At 36.0% G+C, this 26,959-nt stretch overlaps 1 protein-coding gene across 5 annotated transcripts; it reads right to left on the minus strand.

Annotated features, from left to right (window-relative positions):
* On the minus strand, nt 1-26,959 carry CYSLTR1 (cysteinyl leukotriene receptor 1). Of its 5 annotated transcripts, none has more exons than XM_021079499.1 (4): nt 26,478-26,959; nt 15,418-15,488; nt 7,414-7,499; nt 1-3,893 (listed from the first exon to the last, which is right to left on the minus strand). In XM_021079499.1, the coding sequence occupies exon 4, from the start codon at nt 3,864-3,866 to the stop codon at nt 2,844-2,846; it is 1,023 nt and encodes a 340-aa protein (XP_020935158.1). In that variant the 5' UTR covers nt 3,867-3,893; nt 7,414-7,499; nt 15,418-15,488; nt 26,478-26,959; the 3' UTR covers nt 1-2,843. The 5 variants fall into 5 exon arrangements, with proteins under 5 accessions (XP_020935158.1, XP_020935157.1, XP_005673791.1 ...); XM_021079498.1 differs by having other exon boundaries at nt 15,418-15,600; XM_005673734.3 differs by lacking the exon at nt 15,418-15,488.

Raw genomic sequence — 26,959 nt, forward strand, 5'->3', positions numbered from 1 at the left:
TACACAAAACCATGTATGTTTATTCTGGAGAATAAAATACAAAGCAGTGCTTTAAGATATGAAATTATTTTTTTCAGATACATAAACCATATTGGCTGAACAAAATAAAAAGCTAAGTGTATAATAAAAGAGATCTTGGACAGCTAATGAGATTTGAAAGAATTAGAGACCAGAGAAATATGCTCGAAGATACGGCATGTGAATGCCACAGGGTATTATATAGCCATTAGGAATTATATACATAAAGTATTTATAATGTCAATGTTCCAAGACAGTTTATAATATTCTTAAGATGTTCTTACAAATAAAATCATAGGCATTAGGTCATAGTCCATGTCTTCATGTTATTTAAAAATTTAAGCATGTAGTTTAATTAAGCCTGGTTTTAAAAAAAGAACAAATAAATCATTAAAAAACTTTTGTTCCTACTCCTTATATTTCGAAGATATCTGAAGGCCCAGGAGAATAGCATAGCAAATTAATAATTTAGGAGATCTGGAATCAGATTGTCTAGATTTGAACCCAGTTTCTGATGCTTACCATTTGTTTGACATTGTGTAAGTTACTAACCCCTTTGCGCCTCTGTTTGTAAATCAGCAAAAAAGAGATAATAATGGTACCTACCTCACAGGACAATTGTAAGCATTAAATGAATTGCTATAGATAAAGCACTTAAAACAGAGCAAAAGCTCATTAAATTTTAGGCACTATAATTTAAAGGCATAATTTTCAACCTCAAGGAATTGTTAATTCCAAAAAGTGATTATTCCATTTTGGGAGAAAATGCTAATATTCACCAAAAAATTGGGGGAAAAGGAAGTACAAAATAGTGTGGTATAGGCTATAAATACATGACATTAAACAAGAACAAATTCATGGTGAGCTTGTAGGTAATTGAAGTATGCTATGTTTCTGTGTAGGAGGAAGTGGGGCTGTGGCTGGAAGTCAGAACATAGGCAAAAACCTGAGAGTAGGAATAAATAAGCAACAAGATTCTTTTATGTGCAATAAATTTTTAACTATGGCCATATTTTGTTCTAATTCTTTCAGAAATGAGAATCTATGTAGTAAATATGATTTAGTATGTATAACAAACCATCTCTAAATACTTTATATTTAGTGTGATAAATTATATCACACCATGTATTTTTCAAGTAAAACTTTAATATATGTGGGTTAAATATGTATATATACTACGATCACAATTGAGTTTCAAAGATGCCCTGTAAGAAATGCAGGACAAGTATTATTAGTCCCATTTATCAAGTGAGGAAGCTAATAATCAGAATTTATTTTACTTTCTTTAAGTTTCAATACCAGTAAGTAACAGCATCCAGGTCTTCTGGCTTTCAACGTAGTGTTCTGTTACTACACTATACCTATTGAATAGCAGAAAGCTTAGTAAATGAGAAATGAAGGCTGATTTTATAACTATTACATTTTATCTTTGTCAAATAAGGAAAAAATAGGGCAAAGTAAGGTACTGCTGAATCTCGGGTATGTTAAAAATAAATGGGCACCATTTATCACTGTGCCTTAGAGATCCTCTTTCAAATTTTCTATATAAGTGATTGCAACATTAGAAGTGAAATAGAAATAACCTACACATGGCAGATTCAGATAGAATCTTCTCCTTTCCTAGATTTTCTTTTTTCCACCATTATCATTTATTTCCTCTGAGATGAGGCACCTTTTGAAACATAGAATTAAGGAACAGACTACACTTCAGCAAAAGCTTGCCCATGAATATTATATTTCAGCCATAAACAAGCTACTGCTGTTTTAAGAACAAAATTTCCATTTTAATATTAAAAAAATGCTGTAAACATATCCTGTCAACATGCCAATAAAAAACATAAAACAATAACAAAGCTTATAATTAACTTTTAATCATAAATGCATATAACAAAATCTCAATATAATTTTACAAATATGTGTACATATAAGTGCTTCTTAAAATTTTTAATATTGACTTTCAAATTTTTATTCAGAAACACATCAAAATTAATTTTGATCCCAGTAATAAGTGTGTAGAAAAGTAGACCCCTTTTCCTCTTCTTTAGATACATTTTTAATAACTTCTGTTCATATATGGTGGTGCTGGTTGTCTGGTTTCTTAAGGAAGAGTTGTATGTCATGTAGGGAGAGAAGTCCCTATAAGAACCTCAATCTATATCAATGGGAAAAAACAACTCCATCATTCTTTTTTGGAAGCTTATGGTAGAAGCAGAAGAAAACTGGAAACAAACTGGCTTTTGATCAGGTTTATCTTCCTCAGTTTCCAGACTGTACAATGGCTGTTAGTGCCATTTGGCTGAAGGCTAGGCTGCGCTAACACTTGCAAATTTTCTTTTGGAAGAAATGGCCCTTTTTGCCTAGCCAGTCAGTATGACCAAGGAAGACGGTGATAGTACGTTTTATGTAGTTCCTGGTTCATTCCAGTTCTCATCTGATGGCATGCATGCAAAGGGATATGTTAGGATCACTGAGAACTATTAGCTAAATTTATATCTTAAAAAGCTAGTTCTTATCCTTTGTAAAGCTTTTATTTGAAGGAGAAAACCTTGATCTCAAACCCATTTTTTTAAAACAGTGCCAAGATATAAATATTCTGCACTATTAGGTGAATGATAAAAAAATTTATAGTTGAGTTAATAGATGTAGGCTAAATTTTAACACAAAATATCTTTAGGACCTCTAATAACGTGGATACATAAATGAGATAGATTTATAGGTACATACTCAGTTAAGTATTTTGTAAATTATTAATGGAAATTCTTATTTTTATTGTGAATGCCTGGAGAAAATACTTGTTTGGGAAAATCATCAGAGATGGGTTTAAGCTATTCTTTATATATTTCTTCTCCTTTTTCTGGCAAGGAGGTCTTCTTCTTGGGTACATAAGTCATACTGGACAAAGAATGCTTTCTAAATGTAGATAGCCTTCTCCTAAAGTTCCCTCCAGAGAAGAAATATAGGAGAGGGTCAAAGCAACAATTTGATGCGGCCAGAGACAAGGTTATGACCACTGACTTTTGCATTCTAAGTACAGAATCACAGTGTTTAGTGTCGTTGTGTAAAAAGTGAAGATGAATGGTGCGTTGAATGTGATATGGCATGAAACTGATTAAAAAGGCAGCTGTCACAACTATAATCATTCCTATAGCCTTTTTACGGCTTGATATATTTTTCTTCATTGAATTTTTTAGTAAGGTCAAAATGATCATTGTATAACAGACAATTATAATAACAAAAGGAATGATAAATCCTACAAATAATGACACATAATGCAAGACCAAAACATGATATTTAGCTTGATTGTCCTGTGGAGGCTCAAAGCACTTGGTATTGTTTTTCTCATCTTTGTAAGATGTGGACATTAAAAATGGAGAACTAGTCAAAATCACAAAAATCCAAATAGCAATGCATACAATCTTGGCTTTTTTATGTGTAATCAAATTAATGTTCTGGACTGGGAAAACAATTGCGATGCACCGGAAAAAGCTCATGGCCGTCATAAAGAAAATGCTACAGTAGAGGTTGACATACAAGGCATAGGTGCTGAGGCGACACAAAAAGTCACCAAATAGCCAAATTCCTTTGTGGACATAATAGACCACACGAAGAGGCAGTGTGCACACGCATAGTAGATCTGCTACTGCTAAATTAATCATGTATACTTGGTATGCTGACTTCTCATGATATGTTTTTATGAGAACATAGAGCACAAAGCCATTGCCGAAGAAACCCACAACGGTGATCATAGAGTACAAGGTGGAATATACTTGATTGCGGAAGTCATCAATAGTGTCATTGCATGTATTACTACTGGCAGAAGATACTGTCAGATTTCGGACTCCATCCATGTTTCTCTAGGAATGTCTGCTTGGTGCCTACAATATACATATATAAACATATATATATATATAAAAACATATATATATATATATAAAATCTTGTCAATTTTTAGTCAACCATAAATTATAGGAAGTACTAAGGTTTCACTTTATAGTGTCACTATGTATATTTTTTGACCACTGTAGGAAGCAGGAGTGGTGGGGCAATGAAGGGAGATTTAGCTGGACTTTGCTCCCAGGTGAAGGGTTTTGGTACTATGGGCATGAAGAAAACTCTCTTTTCCCCCTTCCACCCATGCTTGCCTGATGGAGTTCTTAATCTTCAAGACCTAGCTAAAACAGGTATGCCTTAAGTCATATTACTCCAGTACTATTCTGTAAATCTTTTGAAGTTGGTTTATTTTTAATTAGAGAAAAGCTTTAAATATAGTAGTTTCATAAATATGAGTATATTTCTTTCTTTCTATCTATCTATCTATCTATCTATCTATCTATCTATCTATCTATCTATCTATCATCTATCCATCTAATCTTTTTATCTATTTGAGGAGCACTGGATTCTTTTGGAGAATAAAATCTGGATGAAAATATTTGGTTCCCCCATGAAGTAGTCTTCCTAGGTAACATCTGCTAGATGATGTTTATACCTAGGGACATAATTAAATTTGTCATCCATGGAACTCACTCTCTGGGGGAGAATCTTAATCTAGAACATGGTGGATTCTATTTTGAACCACAGAACACCAAGGCTGGGGAAGCTTTAGAAGCCATCCAGCTATTTTAATAAGGAAAAAAAAAAGGCGAAATTCGTTTCTAAAATCTACAACTTAGGTTAAGGCTCTGAGGAAAGATGCAGCATAACTAGATGGAATATACTTTCTGGGAGAGAATATTGTTGTAGATGTTCATCCTTGTTCTCTTCCTAGACCCACACTCAAAGCTTTATTTTCAACCATACATGGCCATTTCTTTTATAGTGAGGGATTGTTACTTGGTCTAGAACACTTCAGCTTTATCTGGGCAGTCAGCAAGCTCTGAGGAGAGAGAGAGCTAGAGATGAGATAGAGTGGAAATAGTGATTTTTTTGATGTTCCTCCAGATTCTTTTATTATTTAAGAATGTGGGAGCAACTCATCAATACATAATATTGTGGATAATCTTTGGGTGAAGTCTGATTTTTGGCCTTTTACATAGCTCTTGCTCCCTGGTAAGAGAGGGGTTAGGTTAGTAAGGTGGAAAGACTGATCTTGCAAGAACTTCCAGCAGTGGAAGGAACTGATCTAGTCTCTGCATGAGGGCTACAGGTACAGATGACTACGGTTGGGGTTGGAGAAGGGACATAACTTCCCAAGTTTACTACTTCAAACATTTATATTAGGATGTGTCATCCATCTATTTGTCCATCTCATAGTCCTACTTTTTTTTTCTTTCATTAAAAATGTCGGGAGTTCCCGTCATGGCGCAGTGGTTGACGAATCCGACTAGGCACCATGAGGTTGCGGGTTCGATCCCTGCCCTTGCTCAGCGGGTTGACGATCCGGCATTGTCGTGAGCTGTGGTGTAGGTCGCAGACGTGGCTCGGATCCCGCGTTGCTGTGGCACTGGCGTAGGCCGGCAGCTACAGCTCCGATTGGACCCCTACCTAGCTTGGGAACATCCCATATGCAGCGGGAGCGGCCCAAGAAATGGCAAAAAGACAAAAAAAAAATGTCACTTTTTTCCACCAAGAACTGTTGGTATATAGTAAAAAAAAATGAAGATAAATCATTCTGAGGGTATAAACCTAAGATAATAGAGAAAAATTAGTTCACTATCCCCAACCTCTGCATTATTTCTCATTTTGCTTTCTAGTTACCTGCCTCTTTCATCAGTGGTTTTCTGAACTCAGGTACAACTGTTGAAGAAAGAGAAATTGCTTAAACTTATTCTAGTCTTGTATTGGGTTTCCTCCAAATCACTCAGTGTTAGTCTGTGAGGCACTAGATGGTGCTATTGAGATTTTTGATATAGCTTTTGTTTTAAGAACCACTCTTGAAAGGTATTAGATATTTGCCATTTGTCCTTCCTACCACCACTCTCACTAGAGCCTACTATAAACTCTTTCCAGAATAATTTTCCATACATTGTTGCTTCCAATTATCTCATGCCCTTGCTCTAAAAATCTGCTATGGTCCTCCAGAGCTTTCAGAATAAAATCCAGACTTCTTGACCTGATATTTAAGGCTCTCTGCAGTCTGATTTAAACGGAACTTTCCTAGATTCTCTCTCATTCCTCCTCTTTGCACACCTTATAGTTCAATGAAACAACTATTTTACTATACCAGGGACATGTGCTATACATTTTCCCACCTGCATGTCTTTTTTTTCATGGTATTTCCCCCTCCTGAAATGCACTTTCCTCCATATTTGTGTATGGAAATCTACTCACGTTTCAGATCAAATTATACCTTCTTGACTAAGCCTTCCCTCAGCCTAGTTTCTAAGTAATTTCTATCTTTTCCCTTCTAGGGAAATTTAAATTCATCTTTTAGATCAATGATTTGTATGTGTATGTTATCCTCTCTCATAGACCATCTGGTTTATATATTAAGGCATCTCACAAGGATTAACACATATATACCTTGCCCATAAGTACTCATAAATGTTAATGGAATGAATGAGTAAATGAATTATGGGACTAGTTTATCATTTGAAAATATTATTTATCATTTCAACCACTTAAATATATCTTTTCGCTCGATATAATTTAAAACTTTCTCAGCTTCAGAGCCCATAGTTTCTCTGTTAAATTGCTTCATAAAGTATTAGGAAAAGCAAAAAATCATAAGGCTAACTGTAAAAAGCATCCATATCTTGAAATAGATTAACCATTTGTTTATTTTACTTGTCTGTTAAATATTAGAAATAAATTTAATTTCCCAGTTCTTTGAATGAAAGATGCTAAGTATTGATAAATAAATTAATAAAAAACAAATAAATAGATGATCTCTAGCCCCATTAATAAATTTCTCAGTCATTACAGACCAATATAAGATTTCCTAGTAATTTTATATTTAGGTTTAATTGTTTATTTATAAGTAAGTCAAGTCAATGACTTATATTAGGCCAAAAAAGGGAAGATTGTGACTCTTTCAAACAAGTAATGAATCCTAGAGGGGTAGAGATCTTTTAGTTCAAGCCATTCATTTTACAGATGATTTTTTTTCTTTTGTTAAGCAGCATTTAATTCATTTTTATAGAATTTACTGTGATCGCTTGATAATGAGACCCCACACTATATGGATACAGAGATGCCTCAGAACCCATTCTGGCCTTTGAGGAGCTCATAGAATGGTGGGGGAGAGGAGTGATGGCTCAGAAGTATGAAAACATTACAGTACAGTATGGTAAGAGATGTTTTAGCACAAAATAAATGGGCTAGTAATTTATTAACATATACAAGAAACAAACATAAATGAACTTAATGTTTAGTACAGGTGATGAAGGAAATTACTTTGTTAAGATAACTAGTGAGTTAAAAAAAACAACAACATTCATTTAGAAAATGGAGCAATACCTCTTTCTGGCACTGCAGTACCCTTCACGAATGTTTCTGGTTAGTGGTCAGTGGTTCTTATGATGTAGTATCAGATGAAGCCTAGGCTGAAATCATAAGATTGAAAAGGAAGTTAATGACTTTTCAAGCAGTCCAGAAGGGTCATGGGAGCTTAGCAGCCTTAAGCAGGGTGTGTGATGGGATATCAAACCTTTACTGACAGATTTAGAGCTAGTGTTTGGAGTCCATGCCTCCTTCTTCTCACTCCATTCATTTTTCCATCCCCAGGGGGATAATTTTGAATATAGACCAAGACTGATAACACATGTTTGTTATTATACACATGTAGTTTCTGTAGCTAGAGATGAACACAGTATTATAAAAATTGTATTCTCTCTATGAAACCAGGATATCTTACTTATTTTTTCTTCTAAACAGTTTGCTATAAATAACTTGGAACTTTACATCCAAGGATCTAGTTTACTAGGAAGAGGAATTAGAACATTAAAAATATCAAGTATATTTATCTGTGATAGCTTAAGGACAGTTTTCCTTGGAGGACTGATGACTTACAGGACTTTGGACTTTCCCCCTGAAAACTCATGATAATAGTTAAGGTTTTTATCACTGATTTGGCATATCTACATCTATCTATCTATCTATCTATCTATCTATCTATCTATCTATCTATCATCTATCTATCTACCTATCTATCTATCTATCTTTCTATCATCTATCTATACACACTGTTTTATAGTTTGTATAGTTTTCATGACTGCATGTATCTTCAGCTAAACCATATCAGAAAATCTAACAAAGTATGTAACAAATCTCCAAGAAATGAACAAAGAAGGGCTTTCTTGAAACAGTAGCGGCCTGTATAATTGTATTCTAAATTTGTGTTGTCTATGGCAACTTTCATCCCTGTTTGCAAGGACCCCAGATGCTGGCCATTTTTCATTTATTTGTGGTCTAAGTGCCAACAAAATAAGCACCTTCCTCCAGTTTATTCTTTGCAAGTATAGGTAGGCTGGAACTTTCCAAAGGAACTCTACTGAAAAAAAGGAAATCAAAGGGAAAATAAAGAAAATACAATATTATAAAACACAGACAAATTTTATCTTTTTTGTCTTTTGTCTTTTGTTGTTGTTGCTATTTCTTGGGCCGCTCCCACGGCATATGGAGGTTCCCAGGCTAGGGGTCGAATCGGAGCTGTAGCCACCGGCCTACGCCAGAGCCACAGCAACGCGGGATCCGAGCCGCGTCTGCAACCTACACCACAGCTCACAGCAACGCCGGATCGTTAACCCACTGAGCAAGGGCAGAGACCGAACCCGCAACCTCATGGTTCCTAGTCGGATTCGTTAGCCACTGCGCCACGACAGGAACTCCCTGAAACACAGACAAATTTTAAAGTAGGAACCTAAAACTACAGCTATGATATTGCTATTTGAATCCACCATGTACTCAGATAAACATTTTTCAGATCTTCTCCAATTTCTTCTCCCTCTCAGAATTTTCTCTTCTTCTTCAGGCAAGGAGTTGACGTAAGTAAGCTACTACTAGCAATCTGGGGGACGTATGGGTTGCAGATGGGAAAATACTCAAATAGAGTTGGCTTTTATATTTTGTTACTCAGTCATAAAACATTTTTAGTTTGACTTGACATAGGTTTCTGTAATCAGTAAAGATATACTTATTGAATATTTAATAAAAATATCCTTTCTAATCCTATAATTACCTGATTCCAGACATCTTCTCTATGGTGAAAATTAACTTAGGCTCTGTTTTATGTTTAGACAAAGCTTATGTTTCTCCCCAATGTGGAAAGAGAGAGGTTTTTAGGTTTTCTTGTTTTTTGTTTTCTTTGGCTGCCCCATGGCACCTAATGCCTTGGTAACACAGATCCTTTAACTCACTGTGTCAAGTGGGGGATTGAACTTGTGTCCTGGTGCTACAGATATGATGCTGATCCTGTTGAGCCACAGCAGGAACTCCAATTTCCAAGACCCATCTATGAGAAGTGTAGTATTATCAGACTAATATACTAGTTATCCATTTCCATGGTAGGAGTGCATTTACAATTTAGCCCACTCAGTACATCCACAAGTGAGTTAAAGTCACACTGTCTGGGCAACAGTGTAACTGTTTGGCATGTAAGTTTGGCATTCTGAGGTGTCTTCTATAGTTCTCTTAATTCTGAGATTTGCACGTAGCAGACATTCAATACTTTTATTCCCTACTCCTTTTTTTTTTTTGGCTTCACCACCTGTGGCATATGGAGGTTCCCAGCCTAGGGGTCAAATCGGAGCTACAGCTGCCAGCCACAGCCACAGCCACAGCATCGCAGGATCTGAGCTGCATCTGCAGCCTCTACCACAGCTCAAAGCAACACCAGATTCCCCATCGCTGTGCAAGATCAGGGACTGAACCCACAACCTCATGGATACTAGGTGGACTCATTTACATTGCACCACAATGGGAACTCTTCCTTGCTCCTCTTTTTTTTCGTTTTCTTTTTTTTTTTTTTTTTTTTTTTGGTTTACTTGAGAACTCTGGTCTCTGACAGCAGCTTCTGCCGAAAATAGATTCTACCACTCTTATGCATGAATATATAACCTTTGTGTTCCATTACTTAATTCAGGAGTTACTCAGATCTTTTATTTAGCTCATCTTAAGTCCATGTAAAACTATCTATATCATCTATCTATATCTATCTTCTTCTTCATCATCATCTACTCACTTTGCATCAGCCCTTAGCCTCCATTGAATCTGTAACCTTGTCAAGTTCCAGTGAACAAGTAAGAGTTTCCAGAGATAATCTAATATAAAGTCCCAATTCATATGCCATACACTTTATTTTTGCTACAATAAAGCTACCTATAAAAGATTTATGTACTGTTGTGCCTTCTAAATGTGGTCCAGGGAGATCTTTAAGTGTCCCCAGGAAGTCCCCAGGCTAATGTCTTCTATTACATGAAGATAGCAATGGTGCCTCTTTTTTTCTGCTTTTATTAAAACAAAAAGCTATTTCTGATCTTCTCAATTCAATATTTCTCTCCTTTGAAATTCTACATTATTTTGTCTGTACTTTTCTTGGTAATTTTCATTTATTGCTTCGTGTCATGCTCATCTCTGTGGTTGTTCAATTTAAACTTCCCCATTTTTCCTACCCCAGTTCCACTAGACTTAATAATCAAGTCTTATTGATTATTTTTTAGTTCATGCTGTACATAACAGTGCCTTTTAAATATTGGTTTATTTGAATTAATTAATTTTTATATCATTTTGTTGATGTCTTTTCACAATCAGAGAGAATCTTGCATGGAGAAAGACAATGTGCATGGTGGAAATTTGTAGGACTGGTAGGCACAAGACCTAGCTCATATCTCAGGTTGTGGTGGATGATTAACTGTGTTCTTGAGTAAATCACTCCCTTCCTGGCATGTCTTCATTTAACTGCAATTCAGTAGGGTTGTTTTATATGATCTCTCAATTTCCTTTCAGTTTGCCATTCTATAAACTAAGGAAGATCAGGGTATGTTCTTTCCCCCCTTTTTCTTTTTTGGCCATGCCTATGGTTTGTGGAAGTTGGGGCCAAGGATAGAACTCATGCCACAGCCTGAGCCACAGTGACAGTGCTGGATCCTTAACCTGCTGAACCATTGGGTAACTCCTGTTATTTTCCCCCTTGGTTATTTTTCATCTTAGAAAAAAGAGCACACAGGATAAGAGATCTATGGCTTAAGTAAAGAGAAACAGAGACTTGAGTCATTTGTGAATTTGATTTAAGACTACTAATTGTTTCCTGAGTTTATTTCAGGTGAATGTCTGAGAGAAAGACTCACTTCATTCCTCTCTGAATGTTTCAGCAGTGCTCAGGATACAGGATTTATCAGGCCCTCTAAAGGCAACACAGCAATTCAGTTCTAGCTTTGACAATGATTTCTAACTAAGTGCTGATTTTATGATGTAAAGTAGCCCCACTTTCTAGGGCTCATAGGTCTTTCTCCCTGACCTTACTCCTTTTGCTTTATAATAAGTAACAGCATATCTGATTCTAGCAATATAATCACCATTATTCAGATCCTCTGAGGTAGATACTCCTAAAGTCATCTTAGTTTCTTTTTAATCATCTCTTGTATGAGATGACCATCCTGCTTGATCATATGGATTTAGGGTACCAGGACCAACAATTCATCCATCCATATCTTAACTGATGACTGAAATCTACTCTGTAGAATTTCTAAGAGGCTTTTCTTTCTTTTAAAATGACAAAATTTATCAGACCCTGTCATCTCAGTTAGATGGAAGGAGTCTGGGAGGGTTTTACTAAGGCTGATGGGGCAAGAGGGAAAGAGAAGAAGGCAATGGAAATCCAAAAGCTGAAGACAATGAAATTAAAATTACAGATGAGGAAAACAGCACAGATATGGGAATCTGGGCATGAAGGGAGGAGGGATATGACTCCTTTGCAATTTTGCACTCTTCTAAGCTAATATTTATACATTCTGATACCAAGTTTTGATCATTTTCCTCTCTGTTTCTCTTCATTCCTGCTGCTGCTTCTTCTGTCCTGGCTCTCCTGAAATCAGACATAGATGACTTGTTATAACCTCCTACTTCTCACATGCACCTTTTATTTTAGTCATGCTGAACTGTTTGTAACTCCTGGAGATATCTGTCATGACCCCTTAGTTTCAGGCTCTTTCCTCTCAACATAATCGTGTACACGATTGCGAGACTAGTCACTTTTTAAAATTGTAGTTGACTTACAATGTTGCATTAAAGTGTACAGCAAAGTGATTCATATATATAAGAATATATATGTAATTTTCCATTATATGTTATTATTCAATATTCAATATAGTTCCCTGTGCCATATGGTAGGCCCTTGTTATTTATCTATTTTATGTACAGCAGTATATATTTGTTAATCTTAAATTCATAATTTATCCATTCTTTCTTTTCCCCTTTGGTAAACATAAGTTCATTTTCTATATTTGTAAGTCTATTTTTGTTTTGTAAATAAGTTCATTTGTTTCATTTTTTAGATTCCACATAAATGATATCATATTATATCTGTCTTTCTCTGTATGATTTACTTCATTTAGTATGATAACCTCTAGGTCCATCCATGTTGCTGCAATGGAATTATTTCATTCTTTTTATGGCTGAGTAGTATTCCATTGTATATGTGTACCACATCTTTTTTACCCATTCCTCTGTCTTTGGACATTTAGGTTACCTCTATGTCTTGGCTATTGTAAATAGTGCTGCAGTGAACATTAGGGTGCATGTATCTTTTTGAATTAGAGTTTTTATCTTTTCTAAATATATGCCCAGAAGTGAGATTACTGGATTTTATGGTAACTCTATTTTCAGTTTTTTAATTAACCTCCACATTGTCCTTCATAGTGGTTGCCTCAGCTTATGTTCCCACCAACAGTGTAGGCGAGTTCCCTTTTCTCTACACCCTCTCCAGCACTAATTGTAGGCTTTTTGATGATGGCCCATTCTGATTCGTGTGAAGAGATACCTAATTGTAGTTTTGATATGCATTTCTCCAATAATTAGCAATGTTGAGCATCTTTTCATGTGCCTGTTGGCCATCTGTATCAGACTAGTCATTTTTCATCCTTGGTTTTACCCTTTTTGCTCATGTGTCTATAAATGACTATAATCAAGTCCCAACCCTACATTTCATGTAATATCCCCCACAATATAGCACTAGCCTCCTATCCAATCTTCTGTCTCACAAAGGTGATAATGGCAGAGGCTCAAGAAGTCTCACTACCTAGAGAAAGAATAAATCCACAGTAAGTACTAAGGGGAGCCTAGGGCTCTCGGTAAGAGATGCTTGAAATAATCTGTGGTATATTTTTGGATGTGCAGTCATCTCAAACTAAGATAGGCTGTGGGATGAAAAATGGCAGCTTAATTATTGAAATAGTGAATCTTGGGAAACCTTTGTTCAGGGACAAGTTTACCCCGACATGCTATTTAATATTCTGATTGTCTTAACAGGCGTATCCCTTTAGTATAGTATAATGACTTACTAAAGTAGGTAAATATCCTTTCTCTTCAAGTCAGTGATTTTGTACTGAGGCCATGCCTTATAGTACCAAAGTCTAACTACTTCTTTTTATGTTATCTTGTCATCATTTACAAGTATTCCTGGTTTCCACCCAACCATTTCCTCACCAGGCCTATCTCCAAGCCCGACTCCACTTGGATCATTTTTTGAACAATAAAACATCTATTTTTACCTGTCATTCATCCAATATAAACAAATAATAAATATTTTTATTTCCTTATAAGTAATATCTTGGGAGGTAAACAAGTATACTTGATGTCTCCAACAACCCTAATCATGAGAGATGCCAGGGCCAACTTTGATCACCCAGGTGGGAAATGAGAGTTTGTTTGCTTTCTGGCATTTGGACTCTAAAATCATCTTAGGAGATAAACTTAATTCTGGACTTTGTCTCCCAGAAGAATGTGAGAAAATGTCTGAAAATATTCAAAGAAAGCTGTGTTAATCTAAATTTGAAGACTTTACTGATTGCACTTTGTTGGAGTAAAGTAAATTAAAAATATTTTTACTTTGGGAAAAGGACCCACTTATTTGGGCTATTAAGTGCCCAAGAAACCAAAATATTATGCATTAGGGGAGAGGCATAATTTTTATAAGGAGCAAGGAGATAGGTGAAAATTTACACTGAACCTATTTTTTTCCCCAAATTTAGGAAGTTAATGGAAAAATTCAAAATTAGAGGAAAAGGAACTTTAATAATTTTAAGATAAGTTTGTTGGTTTTAAAAATGTGCTTTTGAAAGATAGATATGGGTGGTGGGTTGAGGGAGTGGCAGAAAATCTCTTTAGTTCATGTTTTGGGAAAACAAGAGGATCATAGTTGTTTAAAACACCCAAAATTCCACAGTGAGATTATAAACTTCAGTTATTTTAAAGTTTAGAATTTGAAAACAATATCCAAATAAAAAATTCTTAGTTTAAGTTTTAAAAATAGGACTGAGTGGTACATGTTGCAGAGGACATTTTTTATGTTAAGTCACATTGCTTTCTGTAATAGGTTGCAAAGAGAAAGAGAGCTTGTTTCTTGTCCTGTTTATTGATCATCTCTCTAATGGTTTAGAATTGCATGTGCTCTTTCCTTGCTCTATAATTCTTGCAAGCTATTAGAATTTTTAATCTTAGAAAACTATGTAGACTGAGGTATTGCTAAGCAGATACCACTTACTGTATGATTATAGAGAAAACTTAAAAACCAACTTGTATGGGCATGGAATGACTTGGTGAGAGATGAAGCCAAATATTCTACTCTCCCTGATGGACCCATAGTTCCTGTATTTCACTTTGAGATTAATTTTAGTTTTATTCTATATCATGTCTTATTTATAGCAAGTTCTCTGTTTTATAAATGAAAACTTTTTTAGTTATACAAAAAAATAGAGGAAAAAAAGGAAAAAAACTCAGCTAATTTTCTACTGAGACAAGGTCAATGTGGATGTAGTAGCAAAAACATAATGGCTTTTGAACCAGAATAGATCTGAAGTGGAATCATGGTTTCTCCACTTACTGTGCAAGTTACTTAACCTCACTGATACTCAGTTTTCTTATCTGTAAAGTGAATATAGTAAAGGAAGGGAGACAGAAAAAGTGTATCGAAGAGAGGTAAGAAGAAAAAAAAAAAGGATAGTATTGCATGAGTAAAAGAAGCAATTTTGAGACAGAATATGGTCATTTATTTCAAATGTTACCAAAAGACCAAACAGAATGAAGTTCATAAAATGGCAATTGTATTTGGTAATTAGGAGGCCAGTGGTGACCTTGGAGAAAACATTCTCAATACAGTGCTGAGTTTAGAACCAAATTAAAATTTTTAATCAGACTTTTTGGTTTCCATTTAGATAGTCATCATCAATAAAAAGAAAAAAAGATTTTAGAAGGTATATTATATTTTCTATTGTTGTGTATCACAAACTTGAAACAATACCCACTTACTTTCTCATAGTTTCTGTGGATCAGGAGTTCAGGTACAAGTTAGCTGGGTCTTCTGCTTAGGGTCTCACAGACTGCAATCAAGTTGTAAGCCAGAATTGAGACCTCATCTGAGGCTAGGGATCACTAGTTGTTAGCAAAATTCATTCCTTGTTAGTGTATGATTGAGGTCCCATTTCTTCCTGGCTGTTGGCAAAGAACCACTCTCAGCTCTTGGAAGCCATTCTTAAGCCCTTGAAGCATGCCCCAATTCTCTTACAACATAACTGTTTGCTTTCTTCCAGATCATCAGGAAAGAAATATCTTCAAACCCTTCTGACGTCTTTCTCTGACTTCTTGACCTTCTTTTAAAGGGCTCACCTTTTTAAGTAGTCCAACCCAGGATAATCTCTGGTTTGGTTAATTGAAAACCAGCTGATTGTATTCTAGGAATAAAAACTCCTCATATTCATGGGTCCCACCCACACTCAAGGAGAGGAGATTACACAGGGCTTGTATGCCAGGGGGTAAGAATCTTGAGAACTAACTTTGAATTCTTCCTACCAAAGAAGAAATGCCTAGGAGGAATTTTCTAGGGAGAAAAATGTGGTTTATACCTCTTTTTTCTTTTTATTATAGTAACTTATGTATTTGCCTAATCTTTACTGCTAAATTATAGATTTCTTTTAGGACAAAGATCTTTGAAAGCAGGGATTATATCTTCATGTTTTCTTTTTACTATTTTATTTTTCTGTATACGTTCACATTTTTCTTCAAGAATGGTTAACATACACAGCATGGTTTTCATACATAGAATGGTTTTCATACACAGCAGGAACATAATGAATGGCTAATGAAATTCTCTGCCATTCTATTTTGAGGAAAATTATATTATTGACTCATGTCAGTAGAACATGCTCTTCGTTATTCCAAGGCTAAGTGCCAATTTGATCCAGAAGTAATCTTTGAAATGCTGTTCCAATGGACTGATGACTTGCTCAAGAGCACGTACCTAGTGTAGGGCAGGGACTAGAGCTCCAGCATTATAACCCAGAGGCCAGTTCTGCTACCACACAGCTGCCTCAATACCCACTCTTCCTTTTCGTCTCCCTTCATCAATGACAGATTTTTCAGATAGCCAATTGTGGTGTTTCACTCTTTACTTTTGTCATTCTCTTGGAGAATTTACCAATTTCTATGGCTTACAAAGATCACTTCTGGGGAGTTCCCACTGTGTCTCAGTGGGTTACAAACCTGACTAGTATTTATGAGGATGTGGGCTAAATCCCTGGCCTCAATCAGTGGGTTAAAGATCTGGCATTGCCATGAGCTGTGGTATAGGTTGGAGATGCAGTTTGGATCCCACATTGCTGTGGCTGTGGTGTAGGCTGGCAGTTGCAGCTCTGATTTGACCCCTAGCCTGGAAACTTCCATATGCTTACTTTTGGCGTTCTCTTGTGGTGCAGTGGGTTAAGGATCCAACATTGTCACTGCAGCTGCTTAGGTTGCTGCTGTGGTGCAGTTTTGATCCCTGGCCTGGGAACTTTCACATGTTGCAAGTTCAACCAATAAATAAATAAATAAATAAATAAATATCAGTTAAGTGGAAGACTCAAATCTCTGTCTCAGCCACAAACTATTCGCCTGAAATTTAGTCTCTCATTTTCATTTCCATATTAGGTTAGTCTTCTTGGAGTGCAATTTTCCTCAATTTCAACATGCTTAAAGATAAATGTATCATCTTCCCCCTAAACCAAATTCTCCAACTGACTTTTTTTTTCCATTGACTAATAGTCTTCCAGTCACTCAAGATCAGAACTTGGTGTCATATTTGATTCCACCCAACACTGACGTCACCCTTCACATGTAAACTCTAAGTTCTGTTCTTATTTTTCAGAATTTCCTGATCCTCTCTCTTCTACCAATATAGTTCAGGATCCTAATCTCATCATGCCTTGGCTGCTTGAGAAGACTCAAACTATGAATCTTCTTTCATCCTTATATGGTCAAAGAGGTGAACTTGGCAAATTTCTACTTATACTTCAAGATTAAATCAAAGTGGTCATTCTCTATAAATGCTCCTTTGTTCATGGTTTTATTATCTGATTTATTACAATGCTGTAACTACTCTTTTTGCTTACATGTCTGTCTTACCCATTTAGATGGTAAGCCCACTAATGACAATGAGTCTGCTTTATTCATTTTTGCTCTCTTTCTCTCCTAATTGAACAACTTTGGAAGAGTAATTGTATGGTTTAGGAGATTTTGAGTAATTTAACCCCTCAGGGTGAGTGTCCTGGGGGTGGAGGATAGAGTATGTTTTTGATGTGGAAACATAGGTGCTATTGTGCAGGAATCTAGATAACAGTGTAAAGTAGAAGTGAAATGAGTACCCCTGTAGAATGGTAGAGTCTTTTTAAAAGAAACCTGAAAAATCAAAGAATGTAGGGGATCACGACTTATTGATGGACAATTTACAAATCACTATAGAAGAAAGGAAAGGAGGTATGGCAGTTGTATCCATACATTTAGGAAAGACTAGAAGGCAGAGTTTAAAATAAAAAAGCAAAAGTGGTCTGGAGGGGCTGTAGGAGAGTTGAGGAGACTCGAACTATGAATCTTCTTAGTGAGAGATCATTGAGAATCTAAAACCCAATCTGTCTGAGTAAGATCTGGGTAACCCTGATGATGGGTGCTTTTTTAATTCACCCAAAAAGAGAGACTGAAAGATTAGGTCAGTATTTGGATGTAGTTTTAAGATTCTAGTAAGCTGACTGCCTCCCAAAGACTTCCTTTACCTTTCTAGTAAATGCTAGCATGTACCGGATGGTCTGCATATGTTGGAGGACTGCCAGCAGGGGTGGGGTGATAAGGGCAAGGCCAAAGCAGAAGGGGAAGTGGGGGACTCAGAACTCAGGCTTCTAAGACAGATACTTCCTCCATTTCTGCTGAATAGTGGTAAGATGCAGGAAACTTAGTTTTCATGAGGGTGCAGCTCAGTGGTGCCATACTTTTATTTGGTCAACTCCCTAATGCCCTCTTTCCTATTATCCATGTATCTTATTATTGTCAAATGAAAAAAGTTAGTTCTATTTATCATTAGGTTTAGGTCAGGGATGTGAAGGACAATGCTTCCTCCCCCCAAATTTATTGAGGTAAAGTGTACAAATAAAATTATAATATATTTAAAATATACAATGTAATTATTTGATATATATATATATATATATATATATAAATTGTAAAGTAATTCCCTCCATTGAGTTAATTATAGGGACAATGTTTTATTCATCTTTTGATATAGCATATGATTGCTAAATGAATAGTAGGATCAATAAATATGAGTGTTTTGTCAATTATAGATATTTTACAAATGCAAGTTATTATGATTATCTTTCCTACTCATATCAGGCTCAGCTCATGTTTCACTTCCTACACTTATTTTGACCACCCATCTCTATCTCTCTCTTTTTTGAATTTGTATTATGTTTATTGCTTGTACCAATAATATGGCAATTAATCTTCTATTATCTTGTATTGCATATTTTAATGTGTAGGAATCTTGTTTCCTTAGGTGAACTGTAGATTCCCCTAGGGCAGGAGAAAGAAATCCAGCCTTTTTTTCCTTTAAGCTCTGTGAATCCAAACCCTAACCTATTGGAATATTTTGCACATAGAAAAATATGCAATAGGAGTTCCCATCATGGCTCGGTGGTTAACGAACCTGACTAGTATCCATGAGGATGCGGGTTTGACCCTTGGCTCTGCTCACTGGGTTAAGGATCTGGCGTTGTCATGAACTGTGGTATAGGTAGCAGACGTGGCTTGGATCCCATGTTGCTATGGCTGTGGTGTAGGCTGGCAGCTACAGCTGTCATTTGATTCAACCCCTAGCCTGGGAACCTCTATATGCCACAGGTGCAGCCCCAAAAAACCAAAAAAAAAAAAAGAAGAAAAATGTGCAATAAATGTTTATCAAATTATTGGTTATTGATTGGAGTAACACTACACACCCTCCATGGTGTTTTAATCTATAAACAACCAGGCTTGTACTACTAATCAAAGTGGCTTTCTTTCGAGGTAGTAAATGATCTTGGGGAGGAGAGTAAAAAGTCCTTCCTGTCATCACTGTAGCCTTATTATTACAATAAGTAGTATTTTTCCTTGGCATTTCCAGGGATATGCTTAGTAGCATTCTCCCTAGCATTAGAAACTACAGGGGATTTGATACTGCAATTCTGACAGCTCTAAGACAGTCACTCTAAGATTTCTTCTCCAGTAGCTTATTCATCCTTAAGGGGATAACAACATCACACCTATCAAGTTGGGCCACATTGTTGTTAAACAGTTGGATTCCAAACACTGTCAAGTCCCAAAGAAACTCAGACTATGGCATTCAAAAGAATGTCACTCATACAGATGGCCAAAAAACATATTAAAAAATGATCAACATCACTTATTATTAGAGAAATATAAATCAAAACTATAATGAGGTATCACCTTACACCAGTCAGAAAGGCCATCATCAAAAAGCCTACAGTCAGTAAATGCTGGAAAGGGTGTGGAGAAAAGGGAACTTTACTACATTGTTGGTAGAAATGTAAATTGCTACAACCAGTATGGAAGCCAGTATGGAGGTTCTTTAAAAAACTAAAATTATAACTACCATATGATACAGCAATCCCACTCCTGAGCATCTATCTGGAGAAAACCATAATTCAATAAGATACATGCACCCCAATGTTCATTGCAGCACTATTTACAATAGCCAAGACGTGGAAGCAACCTAACTGTCCATCAACAGAGGAATAGATAAAGAATATGTGGTACATATATACAGTGGGATATTACTTAGCCATAAAAAGAATGAAATAATGCCATTTGTAACAACATGGATGGACCTAAAAATTATCATACTAAGTGAAGTAAGTCAGACAAAGATGAACAGCATGTGATATCACTAATTTGTGGAATCTAAAAAAGATGATACAAATGAACTTATTTTCAGAACAGAAACAGACTCACAGACTTTGAAAAACTTAGGGTTACCAAAGGGGACAGGTTGGTGGAGGAGGGATTGACTGGGGATTTGGGATTGGCATATGCACACTGGAGTATATGGAATGATTGGCCAAAGGGAACCTGCTGTATAGGACAGAGAACTCTACTCAATATTCTGTGGTAACCTACATGGGAAAAGAATTTAGAAAATAATGGATATGTATATATGTATAATTAAATCACCTTGTTGTACAGTAGAAATTATTACAATATTGTAAATCAACTATACTTCAATAAAATTTAAAAAACCATAAAAAAACTAACTTTGTTGTGTGCCCCCTTGCATAGTATTGTTACAAATATTTTATCCTATGTAATCAAAATAAAGTCGTGCATGAGAAAAGATCTGAAGGAAAATGCAAGTCACAAAATGGCAATAGAAATCTTGAGAAGTCATGAATGTGGGTGAGAGTGCACTGTGGGTAGATAGTTCTACTCTTAGTTTAGGTGGTAAAAATATGTTACAGACAGTTTACATACTTTTGAACTTTTTGTAAAGCACTAACTATAAAGGTGACCTTCTTCCAGGGATACCTGTACAGGTCTCTAATTATTAGCAACTTGGAATCCCCCTAAGTTCTGAGGCCATTCCTCACAGCTGACTCTGAGGCCTGTCTCTAACTTCTTGGTATTTAGATGCCTGGATCTTGGAAGCCTGATAATTGTTCTTCAGGAGATTGCTTTTTATTGAAAGCCTTTGTCATAAATAAGAATTTAGTTTCAGATTAAACATGAAGGGCAACCAATTTGAAATGAAAATAAGCTTTTAATATCTTCTAAGGCCTGAAGTTCCTAGGAACTTTGAAATAAGTACACAAAATGTGTCAGAGATGATTGAGTTTTGTTATTATTCACTTAATTTCACCTATTGTGTCAAATCCATGACAACACAAAGACAGCTCTATGTAAAAACAAAGGCTGTTAATCTAAAATAGATGAGACATCTTGAGAAGTCTTAACCGTTAGACATATCAAAATATGATTCTAAACTGTATTTTTCTTTCCTTTTTAGGGAAAATGGATTGATGAAAAGTAAATGAAAGCCTGAATGTGCCAAGGGACTCTAACTCTAGATCTCAGCTCCTTTTCCTTTTCATCATCTATACTTAAGTAGGGGCTCAAGTGTCTGGAATGTATCAATTCTATAAACACTTTAAATAAGACAATGACATTTTATTCTTTAAAAGGAAAACCAGCTCTAAGTGCTAAAAGATTTATGTTTACTCTTCTGTTTTGTCTCGTTTCCTCCATTTCTGCCAAGGCCCCTTCCTAACTAACTTCTCCCAAACATGTAAAGATTTTTTTTCTCTTTTCTCTCATATATGCTACCCCCTAAATCCAATAGAAAAGCTCATGTGGCACAAAGAAAGAAGGAATCATGATAGGATAAAGTGGGATGGGATGGAAAGAGGAAGCAGGATAGAAGGATTTTGTGATGCATAACTTATATTTAAACAGTGGTCTTCCTCACCAACCAGCTAAAGGCAAAAGTAATTGTCAGTTGACAGTGTTTTATCAACAGCATTGTAATATGAATTAATGGATGTAAAACACATGGATTTATCTAATCAGGTTAAATGGCTTTCTTTGTTGTCTTTTCTGTGAGAATGAGAATGTGCCACTATCTGCTATGAGTCTATCAGTCTTATTAGTAGTTGTATTTCTTCAGTACAGATGAAAAAATTGACATTATAACAATACAAGAATCTATTCTGTAGGGTTGATTAGTATGAATCTATCTTCCAGGAGTTTACTCACACCTGATTAAACCAGGAAATCTGTTTTTTACTGGCACTCAAATCATACAATGTTAGGCATCCATGTAGCCTGAAGCCCAAATAACATTGGTGTGAAGGATAAAAATAACTTTAGGTTTTGGTATTTTAGGGAGACACACATACACTATACCTACTTATATATTCTGGAACATGATTTAGTTATTTGTATCATAACTAAATCTGTGGTTGTACAAGTGACTCAATAAATAGTAGCAGAATACAGTGTTACATTCAGAACTCAATGACTTATTTCGACCCTCAGCATTTAAGCCTAAGTATCAACAGACTTAATGGAAGTAACAGCTAGTGAAAAAGGCAAATACTATTTTCAAAAAAATATTCTTCTTAAATTCCATTCTTAAATATTTTACTCCTTTCAGATTTCACATTGAGGTGTGTACACATATTGTAGAATTAGTAGTAATGAGAGGGCTGAATCCTACTGACAGGTCCTAGAAGTAGGATGAGATTGCTAATGCTTAGAGTAAGGCTCCTGGTCTAGGATGTAGTGTTGGGAGCAGAAAGTAACTTGCCCTACTCCTTCCACATGCAATCAATTTTGTTATGTTTTATTCTTCTGGAATGGACTTTAAACAAAACCCTTTTGGATAGTGGTTTGTATTTTCAAGTTGCTTTCATAGTAACTATTTTAATAGATCTGAAAAATAACCCTATAAATTCATCGCTGCTTTTGATACATGAAGAAATCAAGAAATACTTTTGCTAGAGAACATACAGCTTATTAGAAGGCAAAGCTATAATGAACTTGCTGTTATCCAGGCCCAGTTTCCCTCCCCTTGAAATACATGAGCAAAGTAGTTCAGGGCAGGCACTGTTAGGTTGCAGAGTTTATGACAGAGTTCAAACTGGAAGAGAGCTTGAAGCAAAAAATCCCCATGCTTGCTTATTTTAGAATAAGTTAATATTTATTCTACTCATGGTGTGTATGAGGCACTATAGTAATTACTGTTGGGCAGGGGAGATTTAAAAGAATAAATAACTTGATACCTTCCCTTAGGACCCTTTTTTCCTAATCTTTTGATGAGAAGAATTATATTTCTGTGGCTCTTATTTCTCAGGACCCTCTTCTTCCTTTTGACTGAAAGTGTAGGCATTGCACGAATTTCAGCCCTTGGTCATCTCCTAGATTTGCTTTTTCGAAGCTGAATAATTCTTTTTTTTTTTTTTTTTTTTTTTTGGTCTTTCCTAGGGCTGCACCTGTGGCATATAGAGGTTCCCAGGCTAGATGTCTAATCAGAGTTGTAGCCACTGGGCCTATGCCAGAGCCACAGCAACGTGGGATCTGAGCCTCATCTGCGACCTATACCACAGCTCACAGCAACGCGGGATCCTTAACCCACTGAGCAAGGCTAGGGATTGAACCCACAAACTCATGGTTCCTAGTTGGATTCGTTAACCACTGAGTCACAACAGGAACTCCAAAGCTGAATAATTCTTATGGTTTTGGCTATCACACTCCCCAGATTTTATTTTGGCCTCCACCTCTTACCCAACACTCAAGTTCACAGCCATTATTTATAACTGTGCATTAGACATGTTTCTTTGATTTTTTTTGCTATCTCCTCAAATTCAATAGGTCAAAACCAGAACTCATCATGTCCTGCACTCCTCACTTCCATCCCCAAATTACCTATTTCTACTAATAGTAGTAACAGCAATGCCCAGATCCCCTGGGTTCAAAATTTCAGAGATAGCTCTGACTTATTTCTTTCCTATGCTGCCTATATCTAATCATTCACCAACTTTCATCTATTATTCTTTTTTTATTATTATTTTTAGTGCTGCACCTGCGGCATATGGAGGTTCCCAGGCTAGGGGTCCAATTGGAGCTACAGCTGCTGGCCTACTCCACATACACAGCAATGCCAGATCCTAGCCACACTTGTGACCTACACCACAGCTCATGGAAATGCTAGATTCCCCACCCACTGAGTAAGGCCAGGGATCGAATCCTCAACCTCATGGATGCTAGTCAGATTCGTTAAGCACTGCTGCCACAACGGGAACTCCATCTATTATTCTTTTTAAAGTATATCTTGAGTTCCTCTGAATTCCATTTCCACTGCCACCAATCTAGTCAGAGCTCCATTAACTTCTACTCTTTTAAGTGGTCTCTCCATCTCCAGTTGTTTCCAAATGTAGTCAGGCCTATGAAACTCTCCCAAATTCGTCTGCTATCATATCATATCATGTCCTCCCTTATTCAAATTTTGTTAATATTATTTTCCATTAAAAAGTGCCTGGAATTCAGTGTCCACTAATCTAGCTCTAAATTTTGATTCAGATGTATTTTCTGATACATCACAACTCAAGCCCTTTACCCTAGCAAAATCAGGCTCCACAGTATACCCTGAAGGTGTCAAATTCAGTCTTGACACAGTATCTTTATGACAGCATTTCTGTGACTAGAATTGAATTAAAAAATGTATATTCATCACTTAATATGTGCACAGAAAGTTTGCTCAACATGATCTCATATCCTAGATATTCTTTTAGTCCTATCTCATTTTATCTTCTCTGTGATGCCTTCTCCATTCATCCCAGCCCACTTTTATCTTTTTTTCCCCCAAACTCCTTTGCCATTAAAAACATAACATTGGTTTACTGTCTCATTTTTTATGTTCTGTAGATCTTATATCCCCACAAACATTGTAAGTTCCCCAAGGGCAGGAAATATGTATTATTGTTACTTCATGCCACATACTGTATTGAGCTTAATTGACACGTGTTTAACCGAATTACAATAGATGAGCTATTTTAATAAGAACATAAAAATAAAAAAATAATCAGAGGAGAGGTCCAGGCAGAGCTATGTTATTTGGGAAATTACTATAGTTATCCTTTATGGCATCAAATCCTCAGGGTCATATATGTACTTTAAGGATTGGTACTGTCTCTTTAATCTCTTATTATCAGCCAATAGTATCTCAAAGGAAAATGTATAATTTTCTGAGCCATGGAAGAATTTTACTTTTATCTCAGTTAAATATTTCCTAAAACATCAAAAGTTTGATTGAGGGTAGGAGGGAAAAACTAGTAGAAAATGAAATTGATGTTTCTGGGCTAGGAAAACACCTAATGCTGGATTCAGACTGGGCTAAATCTTCACTTTTTAAATCTTTCATTCTATTTGGGTTCGTTGGCCACCAAGCTGATTTATTTAATTTGCTGTAGGTGATTGGCTAGTGTAGTCATTTAAATATTAAGGGGACCTGAGGAACTGCTTTTATTAGAGAGATGGATGTAAATTTAGTACTTTAGGTTATTTATTTACTATGTAAACACAGAGTGCTTTCAGTTCTGATTGGACAATTACTGGTAAAACAGCAGAGCAAATATTTTTGGATGATTTTAACGGATACCATAAACTTAATCTTGTTACTGAACTCAGGTTGTTTTTCCGATTTTTTTTTTTAAACCTATAAATGGAACTAGCCAACCCATTTCTTTACCTGTGGAAAGAGTTTATTTGCTTCTGAGTAGAAGAATGCTCCTGGCTAAAGATATTGATTAAAATGTATATGAAATGTTGGATCTGTTTAAAGCTGGTGTATGTCAGTTATGTCCAAATTACCAAATCATGCAATCTCCTTATATTGATTTATACTTGTGAGAGCTTTCTATTTGCAGTTTCCAGTCAAAACTCTCCAATTACAGTTGTGTGGTGTGTTTGCAGAAAATTTCTTAACCCCTTTGAGTTTATTTCCTTTTTTGCAAAACAAGGATAGTAACACATGCTTAAATTGCGGAACATTGATAGATTCAGGTAGCACAATGAATGTAAAACTACCTTGTGAAGATACCAAATCATTCTTCACTGACTAGTTTACCTTCAGCAGTCACTATATTTTCTTTTCATATTGAGTGAAATGGTTACTACATATTATAGAAACTCCATTGAGTCCTTAATATAGGATTTAAAAATATCCTTTACATTTCTGACTTGATTGCAAAGGTGCTAGAGGCTTGGGAAATGTCTCCTCTGTGTTTTGCTGCATTAAGCCCCTGGCAGAAGCACTGAACAATGTTCATTAAAAGACTAATTACATCTTCAAATATCTGGCCTATGAATAAAGCAGAAAGAATTCTTACCAGTGGCCTTAAAAGCAGGCAAATTAAATTAGTTATTTCTAAACTCCTGGAAATTTGCTAAAATATATCATCAGCAGATTTTTTTGCTACATACTCTTCTGGTCGCAGCACCAAAACATTGAATCTCCTTACCTGCTAACTTCAAGGTTGACAGTTTATGATCCTTTTGCATTCACTCTCAGAAGCAAGTTCCAAGTCTTCAGTAAATCCAATCTACTGGTCCCTTGGAAAGCTAATCATCCCTAGTGAGCTGTACAATGAATCTTAATACCCCGGAAGGTCTTGAAAGTACACGCCATTCACAGGGTGCCTGAAAGCTTTTTTGAAAAGATGAGTTGTTGCTATTTTCAAGAGGAAAGAGGGCAGGGCACAAAGGCTAGCCAGTGTATACAGATTCTTCTTCCTCTTTCAGATTAGTCCTGAAACTGTTTAAAGCACGCCTCATTTGGCTTCTCTGGTTCAAAGTGGGGGAGGGAAGGCAGAGGGAGGGAGGAAGAATTGAAACTGGAGACTTGCAGGTTGTTGTGTGTATAAATGAGCTTTTATCCCTAGCTCCAGAAATGGAATCCTCAGGAAATCACACAGCTGCTCTGAGATGGGAAGCAGAAAGGAGT

This window comes from Sus scrofa, chromosome X, assembly GCF_000003025.6.
Source record: "Sus scrofa isolate TJ Tabasco breed Duroc chromosome X, Sscrofa11.1, whole genome shotgun sequence".
NCBI lineage: Eukaryota > Metazoa > Chordata > Mammalia > Artiodactyla > Suidae > Sus > Sus scrofa.

Excerpts from the sequence above, each read along its gene's own strand:
- CYSLTR1 (XM_021079501.1), bottom strand. The coding sequence starts at position 3,866 with ATGGATGGAGTCCGAAATCTGACAGTATCTTCTGCCAGTAGTAATACA.